Raw genomic sequence first — 17,700 nt, 5'->3', positions numbered from 1 at the left:
GCAATGACCCGAAGTCGTGTTTTCCGTCAATGGCGCGGGGTCTATGATCCGTTGTCAGCACTAATGCACCATTTATGCCGTTGGTTATGATTTGATAAGTACGCAGAGTTCTCCTTTTCCCTGTAGTATTGAGGGGTTAGCATGGATCTCGTTCCTCGCCTGTTGGTGCATACTCAGGCTCCTCATGTCAGCCCATTATCGGGCGTTGATTGCAACGTGTTTTCTCTATGATATTTCCGGAAGACCCGTGGTCGTTTGGTTTGGTATTAAATACCCAAGCACAGCCGTATTTCCGGCTTTTTTGCCAAAGCATTCTCACATTCTCTGCTAGGTCAATGACAATAGACTTCACGTCTCATTGATACGCTACAACTTCTGATTACCATTTGCGATAGAAGCGCTGTCACATCAGGCATGACGGCGGAACTCATCAACTTGGCCAACGGATTATCCTGTTACACTAGTGGGGAGACGGAAGCCCGCTTCATCTATAACGAGATTTGGGAAGAACATTGCTACGATGGGCCGGAGTTGTCCGAGAATCCCGTCATCGTAGACGCCGGTGCCAACATCGGGCTCTTCTCCATCTACATGAAGAAGAAATACCCTACCGCAAAGATCATCGCCTTCGAGCCAGCGCCCGAATCCTTCGCAACCTTACACCGCAATTTTGAGCTGAATGCCATCTCAGGAGTTGAGGCTCATCAGTGCGGTCTCGGCCCGACAGCCAGCGCAGAGAAGTTGACGTTCTATCCCACCTTTCCCGGTAACTCGACTCTCAGGCCTGAAACAAAGAAGTCGACTTACGAAGCTATTACTGAGAGATTTGGACAGGAGTTTGTGGACACAAACTTCGGAAACCCGCATTTTGTAGACATCAAAATTGAAAGGCTCTCTCGGTTCTTGGACGGGGTTGAGAGGATTGACTTGTTGAAGGTGGATGTTGAGGGTTCTGAACTCGGGGTATTACAGGGTGTGGATGACGAGCACTGGAAATTGATACGGAATGTTGTGCTAGAGACCACGGAGAGTTCTGGGGATAGACAGAAGATCGAAGATTTGCTACGGCAAAAGGGGTTCAAGGTTGTCCGAGAAGGAGCTGCGTTTGACTCAAACATGGAATTCTTTGTCATCCGGGCTCATCGAGATGACGGAGTTGGTGAAAAGACACAGGGCTGAACGTCTCAGGCCACGTGGGAGAGTGATTTGGTTGAGTACTTCAGGAATGTTGAATGTAATTTGCAGCGAAGGCTTCCGTTCAGACTCTTCTGTTGTAGTTTTGGCATGTTTCAATTAGCTAAATGGGGACCTAGAAACCCGAGGGCACGATGCGTCTAAAACATGATCGATCTCTTCATGCAACGGGGCAGGGACACCTAGTGAACAATCTCACTCGGGTTGTTGTTTACTCTCCGTGATCTTCATTGTCCCAGGGGATCTTGACGCTTTGTTGCAATTTCGAGTCAACATGGCCAATCAGAAGGAATCTATGAGTGACATTTCTTGAGATCCCACCGGAGATTCTGTAGGTCATCTGCCAAATTTGGACGGTGAACCATCTTCACGCAGACTTTGGTCCAGATTCGTCATTCGACCAGCTTGAAACTTAATCCCTCAGTCGCAGCCTTATCCCATTGCATGTAGGTGGACTGCAGGATAAGAGATCTGCACACAATTTTCCGCTTTTTTCCCGAATTCTCTCAACTACATGAATCCAAAAGGGCTAAAAAAGCGTCGATCTTTGTTGATTGACTGGAGCCCCCGCGCGTCACACCTTGAGTTTGAAGTCCGACCGTGCTCGATAGGGATAACATCTCGTCACACTTTTTCGTATCAATCATCGTCGTAGTCCACCAGTGTGATCAGCTCTGCGTCGGCAATCCCATTTGGAGAGGGGTCGGCATTGGGAGCGTGACTCAACACATGCGTCGTCCAATGAGGTCAACCTCGAGAAGCGATCTGTGCGAGAGTGAATCCGTCGACCGCGATGCAGAGGGCGGTTGAACTTCAACACTTTGGTGTGAGGCATTGGTCCTCGATGGCTCAGGGGCAAGGACCGTCAAGTACCCTAGGTGTTTTAACTTTTGGACTCCATGGCATTACCCGACGGGTTCTAGACCAAGTCAGATACCCAGTTTCCACCAACCCTTCAATAACCAGACGGGCCACGCGAGCGATGTGGAAACGCACCTACTTCACATTGAGGCTAATGCAGCATTCATCCCAGAAACCGACACTAGCGATGACGATTCCGAACGCATCGGGTGCCGCGTTCCCACCTGTTGTCTGGCTTGCCAAAAGGCATGAATTCTGATGATTTTCTTGATTCAGAACGTAATTGCTGTCCTTCTCGTTTGGGAATCCCGCTGTCGTTGTTTCGGGGTTATGCCGGATGGAGAAGGAGAAAATCCGGTTAGACAGTCCGTCAATTTGGGATGGTTTAATTGACACCGATCAGCCTTAAAGCTTGTATAATATTAGCACCACTTGACGTCTGCAGTCCAGTTTTCATTTGCTCCATTGCGTTCGTGTATTGCGATGCCTCGGCATGAGAAAGGAGATCGAAGTCTTCGAAGATCGACGAGGCGGATACCGATGTCAAATACCCAGTCTTTTCAGAATCAGATAATCGGATTGCTCTGCGGAGCAACGATCAGGCTGCGCGGCGGCTTCGGATATATCGCAGATGAAGAGTCTGTGTATTACCATGCCGATCTCCATGGGCCCGTGTGGTTCTGCTCCAGCATCGGGGGACGGTTGAACTAGCTGTTTCCACCCCAAGTCCCGAGACAGTCTAAGATGGGCGGGAAACTTAGCGTGTACTAAGAGAAATCAACGTACGAGTCTTCCTCGAGGATGTGCGAATGAATTGTGGACTTGCCCCCAAAATCTTGACTGGGTATGCAAAATGGATGGGTGTGGCGGAAAGCGGGCAGGCGAAAGCTCCTCAACTCGCGTGGCCCCCCACAATCCCGCTGCCATGGAGATCGAAGCGATTGTGACCTTGATTTGCGGTGACACAATTCTCCAGGGCTGACGATGGTTCAAGGCACGGTTCCATTGCAGAATTGGTGCGATTGAACGTTCGGGCAAAGCCCCCATTTCGAAGATCTGAGGCAATTAAATGGAGGTTGCTAAATGTTTGGACAGGTTACAATTGGTGGGCAGACTGCTGATGCAGCATGACTCGGGTTTTGGGAGGCAAATGCGGCAATGAAGATTGTGAATTCCAGTCAGGCTGGTGACGTGCGGGGGGCTAAGACTGAGTCGCTCGAGGGACTTCAAACCTGACAAGAAGCCAAGCCAACAATGCCCAGAGAAACTTCAGTCCACTTCAACCAAGAGAAACATGATCAGCTTGCGTCAGCATGCCTCTTTCAATGTTTCGTTGCGTTGCAGATCAAGGACCAAAGTTGCTGATTTCGTGGTGTGGTGTGGAGGGCTTTGCGATATAAGCAACTCATGATCGCATATCCATCACATACGACCATACCCACCGGAGAACTCGGGATCCCGTCCGCTCTCCCATAGATAAGCCGGTGAGGGACAGAGTAGTAGTCGGGTCGGTGACGACCGGCGAATGCCTGTTGTTGTATGTTTTTGATCTTTTTGATGGCTTCGATTTTCGACGATGTTTTGGATGGCAGGCCAGGCAGGGTGGATGATAGCCCGCCCACCTTCGTGTGTCATGGGAAGCGCACCAACTCCGATTGCAACCGTTGCAACCAGGAGTTGAAGAACATGCCCAACCGAACTTCGGAAGATCGGCGTGGGATTGGTTAAACGTGGTGTCACTTGTCAGTGCTGGTCCCATTGAGAGTGGGGGGGACCCTCGACAAAAGACGAACGTGAGGATACGGGGTGATGGAACCGCTTTTCGTACTTCGCAAATTGGTTTGCCCAACGGATATTCAGAGCCCAAATGAGGAAAGATTTCCGTATGACCCGCAATATAGTCTATATTGCACGGCTCGTCAGATCCGTTTAAAGCGAATCCTTTGCAAGCATGTTACCTGTGCCGGCCCCTTGTTTCACTAAAGTGTTGCCCCAGTCTTCACCTGCCTCCTTAAGACAAGCTTGTTTCCTCCACTCTCGTTGGTCTGCAGAGTGCGAGAGTCTTTGCTCAAAAACTCCATGGGTTCGCCTCTGGGTCCGTTGAGCGGCAACCGTCTTGTCTCTTCATGACAAGATGGCCGAGCCTCTATCATCCTCCGCTGCGGCTGGGCCGTCGGCGTCACCACCGCCGAACGGCGGGCCTCCCGTTCAGGAAGACTTCGTCTACAGCGCAAGCCAAGCCCGCGCAACCGTCGCATTTGGCGCTATTGTGACAATCATCACCACGGTATCCGTCATCGCCCGACTTTACACACACAAATTCGTTATTCGAAGGGTTCGGGTAGACGACGCTTGGGCATTGCTTGCATTGGTACGATGACTATTGATCTCTCGATGGGTCGCACCAGGTTTATTGACAAGATTTCAGCTGTGTGTCATTGCCGTCAACGTCATGCAAAGTGTCTTCACCATGCGTTATCTGCCTGAGATGACATCCATGATTTCGAATAATGCAGGCTCCAGGGTATGGATTATCTCTCCATGACCGAGCCATGGCCTAACCTAATCAATAGATCCCATACGCAACCGCAATTGCTTACAACTTGGCCATGGCCTCGCTCAAGATGACGTTCTTGTTCCAATTCTATCAGATCTTCAGGAACGTTCGTGTCATGAGAATCGTCTACATGGTGGCGATCTTCGTTGTTGGAGCTTGGAGCATCACCCAGATCCTCCTGGCCGTGTTGGTCTGCGTTCCTATCCAGGCCAACTGGAGTCTGGACGTCGAGGGAGTCGTGTGTCTACCAACGTTCGTTTCGACGTATATCAACGCTACAGGAACTATGGTGACGGATGTCATCGTGCTGTTCCTGCCCTTTCCGACTCTCTGGAGTTTAAAACTTCGCGGACGCCAGATTTGGGCTGTGTTCGGCGTCTTCGGGATTGGCGCAATGTAAGTTTCATTCGAGTTCCAACTCTCCTGCCTTGTCACGACTGACATGTCGCCAGCGTTCCCATTATTTCTGCCGGCCGTATCTGGAGTCTGGGACACGCGCCCCCGAAAGGCTACATGAGCACATCGTGCTGGACTATCGCAGAGATTGGCATCGGCGTCACCACGGCATCTCTTGCAACGATTCGTCATCTCCGAGACCGCCGAGTAAACTCCTTATTGTCGCGAAGTCTGCCAACAAACCGACGAGATTCTTTTACGGAAGGAGTCATGTCACAGAACCCCGCACAACAGTTCTCCCATCAACGATCCGGAAGCGAGGTGGATCTGATTGGGGTTAATCGGACGGGAACGAGCGGTTCTCTGGACAGCAATTTCAAATTATTTGGCAAGAAGAAGGGGCTGCCGCCGTCGGCTTTGGGTGCTCAGGACGACCAGACGGACTTGACGCTGAACAATAAGGGCTCGACAAAAGTCAACATCACGTCATTTCGGAGAAAGAAGGAGATGCCAATGTCCGAGGGTGCTGCAAATTTCCTTGGGGAGTTTGGAATTGTGGTTGAGAGGACGTGGGAAGTTCAGGAAATCCGTATGGAATAGCGGTGCATTGTGCGGTCAGATATTGAAGTAAAAGCTAATGAGAGTAATGATAACTATCAAAAAACACTCTGAAGGAGAAAATTGGGAGTACGCAGGCCATCAATCTTGAACCGCATCTTCCAGCTCTCTCGCAACGCGTTCATCGCTGGGAGCCCAAACAAGGGACGGCAACGTATCAACATTCAAAATCAGACCCTCATCTTCAAATGCTCCCCTCAGTTCAGTGGTCCCTGGTGTGCTGGTGAAGAGAAGCTTAACAGCTGCTGGCAACCTTTCACTGACCAGTCCTAATAGACCAACCAAAGCATCGAAAGCATACATCTCCTCTCGTTCGTAAAGCACAACGTTGTCTATGAGAAGAACGAGGGTGATAGTGGCCGGAATCTGAAGAACCAGGAAATACAGTAAGCGCAACAACTCTTTGTCGTCGCCAGACTGCAAGAGATTGAGATCGACTGCTCCAGTTGTTGTCATCGAACTCAAGTCAAATTCATGTCGACGCAAAAGCTGGTCAATGAGGCTACAGAGCATGGAGTTACCACCCCCTGAGCTCTCGTCTGGATCAAGATGAAGGCCACAAAGCCAGATGAGAGGTATGAAGCGTGGATGGCCACGTAACATCTGTGACATGGATGTACAGAACAGAGACAGGGGTGACAGATCAGCGATCGTTCTCGGGGGTCGCCCATCCCAATGTACCAGAAGCTTGGTTGAATGCGGTGAGGCTATCCAATCCTGGAACAATCGGTTGCCGACAATTTGCTGTGCATGAGCGCGCTCCCGAGACGGGAAGTCTGACGCCTTGCTCAACGCGAAACATTCATCAATGTCGGCATTGTGGCCTCGTAGCGTTTCTAGGAGCATTTCCTTGGTGACAACCCATTCCAAGGCTGGTTGATTTTGTGGCCGCGGAGGCGTGTATGGCCCCCAGGTGTGCTGCAGCCCTGGTGAGGTACTTCGCAGAAACGTGTTTTCCACACGCAGAGAAGCCACTTCTACAGCAAGACCTGGTTTCACAATGTCAAAAAAGTCGCGTTCTTTATCAAGTCTGAACTAACTTACGTCTACCTCTTTCTCTTTCCTCCTCTAGCTCTCCTAGATATTCCATCGTGTTAGATGAGTTCCACTTGATATACAAGGCAGGGTAATTGACTAATCTCAATTATGACAACCAAACGAGCGTTCACATACTGTCTCTCTTCTGTGTATGGCCATCAAGAAGAACCATAACGTTTGTATACATCGAAGCCATCTTTGTTTGCACTTCGAAGTTTGTTTTCTGGATGTCGTAATGGACCTTCTGTACTAATCTCATCGTCTCTTGGGAATCTTTGAGCTGTTAGTCTCGGCTAATAAGAATCACAGGACTGCCGAAACGGATAGCAGCAGTATGAGGTAGAATGGGCCATAAACACTAAAGGAACAAGAGGGACTTTTCCTTTGCCCTGAGAGCAAAACCTAGTTCCCGATCTTATCCCGAACACAAAATTGGCAAAAGATTCTTACAGAGGCGCGTCTCAAATTGGTAAGACTTCGTAGCTTCGGCTACGACCTTTTCCGCTTTTTGGTTGATGGTTTGCAGACTTTGTACTAGTTCTGATCCATAGTAGCTTCCTTGGCCTAAGGTCTTGCCGAATCGCACAACTATTCATGATAGAACATAAGTAAGGTTAGCAAGTGAAAATTAACATTCAAGACATTTATCAGGTTCTTCAGTGAGGTAACTTGCTTGATTTGCTGAGAAAGAACCCAATCAATCGCTCGATGGCTTCCAATGTCGAAATTGCGAGGTTCAAAGAAGCTTTCTGTATGTTCTTATCACCCGGATAGACCGCCAGAAGCAATTCAACATCGGATAGGATGGGAATGAGGCCATCAAGACCCTCGGAGGCCTGGGCGCGAACTTCTGCTCCTTTAATGACAGCCTCCGTAAGTTAGTAATGGTATTTGCTCTTTGACTCACACTGATGTCTTACGTCTAGAAGAAGTTGCACAACTCCAAAAACCGGAGTCGAGAACACCGTATCTGGTACTAGTGCCGATACATTCCCCACGACTTCTGACACCACCGAAGCGTTGTCTGCTGCGCTTCTGCGCTTCTTGCGGAACCAGCCGACTCGTCCCCCATCACTCTGGTACTTCTCTTGCGCCTTCTCAAGCTTTTCGTAAATTGCTTCCCAGTCGGGCTCAGTTCGGATGCTGTATACCTCCGAGCGCCCCTTCGGCGCAGGGAAAGTGTGTTTGAATGTAGTCATTGCCTCGAGAAACAACTCGTTCCACCGCTCCATTGCCTTGATTTCTGTCCATTCTGGCCTGGCCGTTATAGCCTGATGACGAGACTCAAGGCTTTCTGTAGAAGGTAAATCTTCAGGCAAAGTAGATGCGTTCCCCGAATGGGGTAATGAGATTTTAGTGTTGGGCTCATAGCAACCTAGTCTAGAATCGTAATGGATCTGAGTGTTGGAAAAGGCCTGATGATGATGTTGCATCTCGCGGTCAATGAAGTAGACAGAGGCTGGCTTTTTTGCTGACTGAGGTATGTGGGGGGCGTTAATTGACATGATTAATGGTTGAAAAGAAAATTGCGTCCGATTGGAGTATAAGAGATTGTCTGATATAGAACTTCATAGGAACAAGAGGCCCAAGAGGGAGGACAAACATGTCTTCACATAAGCGACTTTAGTTGCTACTCGCTCCAGATTCGGCTTTGATGAAATGAACAGGATCTGTGCGAACGCAGAAATGCGTCAAACTATTAGCAAATCAATTCTGTATGAATAACCAATCACAGTGAAGCTGACAGCTGGCTCCAGCCCATGCAAGTCTGTCTTACGATAAGCGATGGTCTTGTAAGCGGTGCAGCTTACATGCAGTTGCGCCCTGCACCGACATATGCGACCAGCCTAGCCTCTCATGTTGGAGCTTGGCCATCAGGATGTGCAGGATATGAGGGAATTTAAACCAGTGTGGGAGGAGAAGGCCAGCGAATGATTAAACAGCGTTTAGGCAGTGTGTCATTGCTCGAGTCCCCAGTGACAGCCTGATTTGGAACCGGTCTTAATACGGATTTCTTGGGGGAACCTTGCCCCCAAGTTTCTGTCCTCTCTGTCTCTCTCTTCTACGACTTCGTTTCCGACCTCTGAACGTCTACGCACCATGGTATCATTCTAGAGCCATTAAGACCTCTTTTTGAATGATCTATATTTGTCGATACGTTACTTCGCTAGCAGTCTTATAGAGACGATCGGGAGCTATGGGGACACCTCCCCGGTGCAGTCTACAATGACGACCATCTACCAGAGCCGACGATGGCTGAACCTGACTTGGGTGAGGAGAACAACGCTAGTCAACCCACCCCAAAGCTGGCCGGTGTTGCGCCTGAAGGTGGAAACGATGCTGTCCCCTCTGGATCTGGCATTGTCGAAGAGCTCCGTGCTCTGAAAGCAAAGATTCTAGAGTTGGAAACCCTGGGCCAGAAGGAATCCACGAATATCACGGAGTCGCAGCATTCGCCCCAACAAATTGAGGAAATGAGACAATACCAACGAATGACCAAGTGCTTATATAGTCACAGAAAGGAATGGGAAGCCACTATTCAAGCGGATGATTGCGGTATTGAAGAACTCCCTAGCAGTTTGTGGGACGAGGGACGACACTCGATGTATGGCCCTTGGAGATTCGAATGGCGCCCAAGCTACAGACGGAATGAATATAAGCGACCAGATCCCTTCAATCCTTCACATAAATGCCCAGAGGCAACTCAAGCAGACAGAACAGACGACACAATGGACGAACATGACCATGTTGTAGACTATGGCGTGCGTCGCAATCGTTTACGGAAGGTGTATGAGTGGGAACTGGACCGGCTTTGGTTATCCGAAGAAACCGAAATACGCAGACGAAAAAGACTGGAAGAGGCCGAGAAGCAAGCCTCGAAACGCAGGAATGCCGGGGGCAGTTCGGGGGATAGTGCCATGAACGCTGATGCTGCGAACCAGCATGCGGTGAGATCGGTGGATTGGCACGCGTTCAAACAATTGGGAAATGCCCCCCAAGAGATGAACTTTTGTGCCGTGGACATTCTCATCGGCGACCCAGTGGTATTCGACGACTGGGCGTTTGCAGGGGATTGGTTCCGATCACGGAGGCCTGGTCAGCGCGCCGACAAGAAAGGCAAACATGCACCAAGTCTTTCCAACCAAACCCAGCTACCAGAAAGAATTCGAGTGCATTCAACTCTTGTTCTCAGCGTTCTCGACAAAATTCTAAAATTTGATGGAGATAACAAAATGGCAGAATCGGAAAAGCCCATCGTATTCACTCGCCCATTCAAGACGCTCAGCCACTGTAAGCCAGGTCTCGACAGTTGGTTGCTTGCGATGGAGAAAAGAGCTAGATGGCAGTCGATAAAGTTGAATGAGCATGCTGATATACCTCATAGTATCGATGAGCAGGATTCTCAGGCTTTGGAGGTGGCTGATGCGACGGATTCTGCCCCAGTAGGCGAAGTTGCTACGACAAAAGCAGTCGCTGACAATGAGATGCGATCACCTGTTCAGATTTCCGCCAGTATTCACTCTCCAGAAAAGAGAGACACTTCTCAAGGGCGTGTCAGCAACATCGATAAGACAATAACGCAAGCGGACTTGGACGACTCTAAAGAAGAAGATGACGAAGAGACTCACCCGGATATGGGGGACTTCGAAGACATTGCAAAGTCTTCGAGTTCTCTTGAAGAGCTCCGCTTCTTCCTTCAAGTCGCAAAGTCTCAAATATTGATCAGGCGTGAGTATCTGAATGGGGATCAATGCCATAAGGTTTTCTTCTCAGATCTTTGGCATCTTTTCCGGCCTGGTCTTGAAGTCATTCACAATAATGGAAAACAAGCCTATCGAGTCATTCACGTCACCACCGCCAAACACCGTACGATCTCGACCTTCCAGAAGTGGACAAAAGCTCAAGGCGAGGAGGACAAGAAACCACGGCCAGACTTCGGTCTCACGTGTATCTATCTCGACTTCGACGGAAAGAAAATCGGACCGGTTGCTCGAACCTTCGAATTCAAACCTTACGAGGGGGAAAAAGAAATTACATCTTTTGAGGTATTCCCATTGCGACTCTACTCAGAACGTCGAGATAACTTCAATGAAGTGGAGCGAAAGGATACTTCATACAATCCAGAAACGTCTCTGCTCCGACGAGAGCTCATTCTACGCGGAAGAAAGTTTCTCGATGCTATAGCAACCAAGCACATGTTCTACGCAGGTTCAACATTGGATACCCACGAAGACATCGAAGGGCAGGTTGTTGTAGACTTTGAGGCAGCGTTCACTGAAGAGACTTTGGCTTCCGAGAGGCCTCAAATCGAAGCACTGCCTAGCATGAACCTCGACGATTACGCTTATGTCGAAAATTGCGAGGCAACTTGCTGCCTGGATGATCGGGTGGTAGATGACACCTTTATCGATTTGAGCCAAGCTCAACTGGACGTCATTTCCTTGTCTAGCATGGCTTCTACGGAAGAAACTGCAAAGTGTGGAGAAAGTCTTCCGGTCATCGGAAGCAATAGAAGCAACAACAGAAGAACGGCTTTCGACCGACTCGTGCTGGAAGATGGGCATAAGTCCATGATCGAATCTTTGATATCTCAACACTTTCGGGACAAGGAGTCTAAAGGAGGCCCTCAAGACCAAGTTGATGTTGTGAAAGGGAAAGGTGAGAAGTCCCCAACCGGATTATCTTGCATCCGTTACTAACTATATGTTACGCAAAGGGAAGGGACTGATCCTGCTACTTCACGGAGCTCCTGGGGTAGGAAAAACATCAACTGCGGGTGGGTCCATAGATGTCCTTCTAAGCCAGATTTATTCTAACCATTTCACAGAGGGTGTCGCAGAGATGTTTGGAAAACCACTTTTTCAAATAACGTGTGGTATGTTTTCTAAGATTCAGCGCCGACGACGTTACTTACTGTGACAGGTGACTTAGGAACTACGGCAAAGGAGGTTGAAAAGACTCTTGAAAGTAACTTTGCTTTGGCTAACAGATGGGGATGCATTTTACTTTTGGACGAGGCAGACGTTTTCCTTGCCGAGAGGACAAAGGAGGACTTCGTAAGAAACGGACTTGTGGCTGGTACGTTCGAGTATTCTGTCTGACACTTCTATTCTGACAACCCTCTCAGTCTTCCTTCGAGTGCTTGAGTATTATTCCGGCATTCTTTTCTTGACGACAAACAGAGTTGGTGACTTTGACGAGGCTTTCACGTCACGCATCCACATGAGTCTCTACTACCCTGAACTGAGCGAAGAGAAAACTCGCAGGGTGTTCAAGATCAATATGGATTTGATCCGGGAGCGCTTCGCGTTGAAGAAGCGACAAATCATCATCAAGGAAATGGACATTGGTGCTTTTGCCACTCAGCATTACATCAATCACCCTAGCGCACGCTGGAACGGTCGCCAGATCCGGAATGCCTGCCAAACTGCATTGGCATTGGCCGAATACCAGGCACAAGGAGGCAGACACGATGCCATTATGAAGCCGGATGCCGTCATAAATCTGGCTGTCGAACACTTTGAGACAGTGCGCGACGCGTATCTCAAATTCGCTGAGTACATGAATAAGATTTACGGAACCAATGCTGCTAGGAAAGCCAAAGAGGGCAAACTACGAGCCATCTTGATTGATGAGAATGACAATGTCGTCAGCGATACGCGTGCAGGCGGCCGAGTTGATAGGAAGGAAGCGTACCGTCAATCTCAAAGCCCGTTTCAGATGGGCGGTCGCCGCCAGCCAGAGAGCCCGAGCAATCAGCATTCGCAAGGCTATCCTCAGTCAAGCTATCACGTCCAGCCTATCTATCAAGGGCCGCCTCAAGGCTACTCGCAGCCCCAACATCAAGGGCCTCCACAGCCTGATCCTTACAGAACGTCAACACAAGGGCACCCTTCTCAGTATCCCAGCACTCCGCCTAGCCAGACTCAAATGCCAGCGCAGGGAGGTCAAGTCACCAGTGGTCTAGGAAGAAGTCCGGGCAACTCATTTCAAGGTTCTGAGGCGTAGAGTCAATTCGACAATCAACGAAATCAGAGGTTTTCCCAGCAGCAAGGGGAAGACTCTCAGAGGTTTGAACAGGACATTAAAGACATGTACGTGATGTCGAACCAACCTGATCTTCGTCGGGGGCCCGCGGGTCATTTGACTCCAAGCCGAGGTGGTTTGGCGGAGATGGCTTCATCTGATCAGAATTGGAGGCAGGGGAGCTCCGGTGTTGACCCTGGTATGTCAGCTAGCTTCGACAGGGTCCCACGAGGAGGGCAGTAGAGTACCCAGGAGATGATTTTCTATGTAGATACAGCCATACAGAATGCTCATCACGCGGTTCATGCTTGAACTTTTAGATTCCTCGGCTAAAGTCATGACTTGCGCTAGCGGACAGACGGGTTAGCCCAAAGTCTGATGCACATCTGTGAATTCATTTGATTGGTTATGCAAGTATCATGAACGGTAGTACCATCAGCGCGTGCAGCTCTGTGCTCATTGGTTGCAGTCGTGCGGCACAGAGATGCGTTATTTTTCGAGGACTTGCCTGCCTGGAAACGACCTTTCTGTATACTACGTCAGCAAAGAAATCAGCCGAGCAAACATCTTCTGTTCAATACTGATCACGCACCGGATCCTCTTCTAACTATAGGTACTGAGACTATGTTATGCCAAGTCTGTTTAAATGGCCTTGAAGGCTTTCGAGACCCTTCAAAGGTCAAAAGAGTCGGATACAGCGACGAAAATGAAACTCCTGTGCTCACGTCAGACCAAGATGAGATAGCGAAAGCAGTTGCCTCTCCCCGGGTCAACGTGACAAGATCTACGTATAACGGAATGAAGCTGTATCACTTGAGCTCTGAAATCGAGATGTACGCGTTCGCGCATCATCCTACTAAGACGTCATGGTTACAAGCAAAGTCTGAAGATTGTGAGATTTGCAGGAAGATCGACTGCGATGAGCAGGTTGGAGATACTGCTGATGATGACGACCACGGTTCAACTTTCTCAAAGCCTGACTTCTTTACTACCTTCGTCGTCAAATTGGAAAGAGCAAGACATGATGAAGGGGACACTTTTATCATGGTAGTATGGCAAGGCGCACAATCGAGTTCAACCCGCTGGAAATCTTGTGTAGACGGTAAGACTGAACAATCGGCAGCATTATATTGATGTTGACGTTTGAGCCGATAGAGCACCAGGCTAGTCCCTTCAATGATTTGATTGGACAGTCCACAAACGACGAAGCAACTTGGCGCGTTGTTGAAGATTGGATCAGGAATTGTGTTGAAAATCACCCCAACTGCAACTCTAGGTCGTTGCCAGACGGAATAGTCCAGCAAGAGTTCGCAACAGAGTCTTCAAGAGATACTTTGGAAACGCATCGACGAGAACTACCTTCTCGACTCCTAAAGCTCGAAATGGTCGGCCAACAAAGAACTTTTCGCTTGGTTACAAGGCAAGAGATTGCGACGCGAGCCAGCTATGCGACGCTCAGTCATTGCTGGGGAACTAAGCCCTGGGATAGGAACCTGATATTGAATCAAGCCAATCTAACGACCTTGTCGACCTCACAACCCATAACCAATCTACCAAAGACGTTTCGAGAGGCCTTTGTCGTACTGGAGAGGCTTCAGCTCGAGTACCTCTGGATCGACCGCTTCTGCATCTTCCAAGACTCTGAGGAGGACTGGCTTGCAGAGGCATCAGAAATGCATAACGTCTATACAAGCTGCATCATTTGTATCTCAGCATTGGGCGCGGAAGATGATGACGGGGGGCTGTTCTTCTCTCGTGATCCGCTCGCCTTCAGGATTCCAGTGGTCAATATACCTATCGGCGAGTCAAACAAGCCCGTGCCTCATGCTGGAGAGATGGCCATGTCCTACATCAGAAACACAGACTCTCAATCTGCTGTGCTGTCTACGCGTGGTTGGGTTCTTCAAGAAAGGATACTGGCACCTCGAGTTCTTCACTTTGGGAAGAGCCAGGTGTTGTGGGAGTGCAATACGTCCGTCTCCTCTGAGGCTCAGCCAAAGTTTGACAAGTGGAAGAGTGTTCATGTTCTTCTCGCTCATCCCGATATCAGACCCAATTACAAGCGCCGGACTGTGTGGAAGACCACTATTGGATACGAGCCGCCGAGCTTCGAGAACCCAATCGACTGCATCTTCATCGAATGGTACCACATTCTTGATTATTATAACGACTGTCATCTCACTAAGAGTGACGACAAGCTTGTGGCAATATCGGCTATTGCAAAAGACATGAAAAAGCATCTTAGCCATCTAGGCGAGTCATCAGTCTATCTCGGCGGTCTCTGGAGATCGAGGATGCCGCGCAACTTGCTTTGGCAGGTTTCCAATCCGGCAAAACGACCGGATCGGTATCGAGCACCGTCTTGGTCCTGGGCGTCCGTTGATAATGCATCTTGGTTCACGTCCCATGAGGGTTATTCGTGGTTCCCAAAGCGTCATAGGGTATTGGTGTCTGTCATTGAGGCTACAACGACTCCTCTGACATCGGACGATACCGGCCAACTACAAGGCGGTAGCTTAACCCTCAAATGCCGGTTGCTCAGAGCTATACTTGCTAAGGAGCCTCGAGAGGGACAAATTGGTGCTGAAAAGCTCGAGACTATTGAAGGAATTAGAATTCATCACCAGCGGGAGAAATGGGCTGGGTACTTGATGAGGTTCGACACCGTTGAGGACGAGCGTTGCAGTCCGGTTCTGTTCGTGCCTATTCAAGTCGAAGAAGACAAGGAGAATAGGGCTGATGAAAGTCGTATTCGCGGAAATTACTATGGTTTGGTTCTTGAAAAGTCTGGGAACAGTTACAAAAGAATCGGCAAACTCCGGTACGATGTTTATGAGCCTACGCTGGGGTCTTGGTTTGATGACATTGATGTTCCATGGGGAGAGATTACCATTTTATAGCACGTATCAATACCACCGAGATACTTCTTCACTTGTAGGATGTTTCGGCAGCAATACGATCGACCTTGAAACGTTTGATGATGTGTCTTGATCTTTGGCTTTGGACACCTGCCGCCTTTACTTTTTGAATGCCGCTCTACTAGTCTCCAACTTATCCGTCTATGAATAGCCTCTGCCCATTGAACCTAGCCATCTTCCCTGCTTTTGGCCTGGTTGTTGTCCTCGTTATGATTTCTGTTATATTGGTTATCTATGTCTTTTGTATCCGCTCGTGTAGTCAGAGTTATCCATTGCCCCGGACGGCAAACATTTTCGTCCCATGGTTAACAGTTCAATTGATAGAAGACGAAAATCGATATTCCAAAGACCTAATTTGACTCAAAACGAAGAGCTCAGTGTGTTAATGATCAGAGGATCGAGGAGTCTATCAAGGATACCTTGCTCAAGGAAAAATCAGCGCAAGTATTAATCGATCTATGGCGTCACATTTATGAATACGTGGGACCTTCATCATTTTAGCATAGGCATACTTTACTTCGGTGATGCGGGGTCCCGAATGTGCGTATGAGAGGAACTTGAGCTAGCTTCGCTACAACAAGGTCGACCTGCGCCCTGTGGGTTTCATGACTAACAAAACGATGACTGTATCCCATGCACCGGATGTGCGAGTGGACTACAGCAAGTGCGTAACATGGGGAGTTATAGCCAATCAGAAAAACATCTATGCGCTTGACTGGCTAACGAGAAACCTTATGGCTAATGGACTTTGGAGAAAACTAGGTGTGGATGTACTGCAGCCCAGGATTAATGAGATCTTGGCTGTCAGCTACGCCCTTCGTACGACAGTCTATGAACTGAATGCTCCACGTCAAAGCTTCTTGGTAAAACAACTTGCTTATATACACTTAAAGCTCACTCGAAGTACATGCCCTTGCAATGTAGCTGCTTGCATCAGAGCATTTACGCTACATACCCTTTTTTCGAGCGACTTGTCTTTGAATTACTCTTCGCCACGATTGCAACCTGCGATGCGGCCACTTCTCAACTCAGCGGCAGATGCCATCGGCTGCACACCTCTCGTGCGTCTAGATCGCATCACGTCCTCTCTCGGACTCGACGGAACTATCGTTGCCAAGCTCGACTACCTAAATCCCGGAGGATCGAAAAAAGACCGTGTCGCGTTCGGCATCATCGAAGAAGCAGAGAGACTGGGCACACTCAAGCCCGAGCAAGCGGTCGTCGAGCTCACGAGTGGCAACACAGGAACTGGCCTCTCGATCGTCTGCGCAATCAAAGGCTACAGATTCATCGCCGTCATGTCTAAGGGGAACTCCATCGAACGTGCTCGCATGATGGCGGCTTTGGGCGCTGAGGTCGTTCTCGTTGACCAAATGCCTGGTTCGATACCGGGACAGGTTTCAGGCCCGGACCTAAGACTTGTCGAAGAGAAAGCGAAGCAGATCGAAAACGAGCTCGGGGCCTTCCGTGCTGACCAGTTCACACGCGATGGAAACTGGCTGACCCACTACGACGGGACTGGCACGGAGCTATGGGAACAGACCAACGGCAATCTTGATGGATTCGTTGACTACGTCGGCTCGGGAGGCACGTATGCTGGTGTGACAAAACGGCTAAAGGCATTAAACCCATCAAGCAAATGCTTCATCGTCGAGCCTCAGGGGGCAGCTGTCTTGGCTAAGCAGCCGGTCTCACAAGCAGAACATCCCATTCAGGGAGGAGGCTACGTGATGCCTGATCTGGTCTACTTGAAGGATGTACCTGTTGATAGCTACATCCAGGTCACTGGCGATCAAGCAAAGCAAGGCGCCCGGCTTTTAGCGAAAAAGGAGGGGATTTTCGGGGGTTTCTCCAGTGGCGCAAACGTAAGCGCAGCCATCGAATTGCTGAAGGGGTCAATGAAAGGGAAGACGATTGCAATCATGATCTGTGATTCAGGTCTGAAGTATCTATCAACTGACCTTTGGGCTGAGACATTGGAAAATTAAAGCATGGATAGCATAGTTTCAAAAGAATGAATACTACCCCGTGGGAGAGGCGGTCAAGCATCACGGCCACAGAGCGAACGAACATGCTGTTTCGCGATATGAA

General features: G+C 49.3%; 4 protein-coding genes across 4 annotated transcripts; all 4 read left to right on the top strand.

Moving 5' to 3' along the window:
* Positions 1 to 414: 414 nt before the first annotated feature.
* Positions 415 to 1,179, top strand: COL26b_002795 (uncharacterized protein; the record flags this gene model as incomplete). The annotated part of the gene is made up of 1 exon (XM_053175703.1): positions 415 to 1,179. The coding sequence occupies one exon, from the start codon at positions 415 to 417 to the stop codon at positions 1,177 to 1,179; it is 765 nt and encodes a 254-aa protein (XP_053040412.1).
* Positions 1,180 to 4,189: 3,010 nt separating this feature from the next.
* COL26b_002794 (uncharacterized protein) lies at positions 4,190 to 5,608 on the top strand (the record flags this gene model as incomplete). Its single annotated transcript, XM_053175702.1, has 4 exons — positions 4,190 to 4,426; positions 4,484 to 4,579; positions 4,629 to 5,008; positions 5,065 to 5,608. 4 exons carry the CDS (start codon positions 4,190 to 4,192, stop codon positions 5,606 to 5,608), a joined length of 1,257 nt encoding a protein of 418 aa, XP_053040411.1.
* Positions 5,609 to 8,916: 3,308 nt separating this feature from the next.
* Positions 8,917 to 12,632, top strand: COL26b_002793 (uncharacterized protein; the record flags this gene model as incomplete). Its single annotated transcript, XM_053175701.1, has 8 exons — positions 8,917 to 9,241; positions 9,943 to 9,955; positions 10,050 to 10,393; positions 11,493 to 11,540; positions 11,597 to 11,632; positions 11,687 to 11,743; positions 11,793 to 12,357; positions 12,386 to 12,632. The coding sequence occupies 8 exons, from the start codon at positions 8,917 to 8,919 to the stop codon at positions 12,630 to 12,632; spliced, it is 1,635 nt and encodes a 544-aa protein (XP_053040410.1).
* A 3,987-nt stretch (positions 12,633 to 16,619) lies between these two features.
* Positions 16,620 to 17,340, top strand: COL26b_002792 (uncharacterized protein; the record flags this gene model as incomplete). Its single annotated transcript, XM_053175700.1, has 2 exons — positions 16,620 to 17,200; positions 17,295 to 17,340. The coding sequence occupies 2 exons, from the start codon at positions 16,620 to 16,622 to the stop codon at positions 17,338 to 17,340; spliced, it is 627 nt and encodes a 208-aa protein (XP_053040409.1).
* Between the last annotated feature and the right edge of the window lie 360 nt (positions 17,341 to 17,700).

This window comes from Colletotrichum chrysophilum, assembly GCF_026319265.1.
Source record: "Colletotrichum chrysophilum strain AFK26 chromosome Unknown scaffold_14, whole genome shotgun sequence".
Lineage (NCBI taxonomy): Eukaryota > Fungi > Ascomycota > Sordariomycetes > Glomerellales > Glomerellaceae > Colletotrichum > Colletotrichum chrysophilum.
The sequence above is the reverse complement of the archived record's forward strand: the minus strand, read 5'-3'. Positions and strand labels throughout refer to the sequence as shown.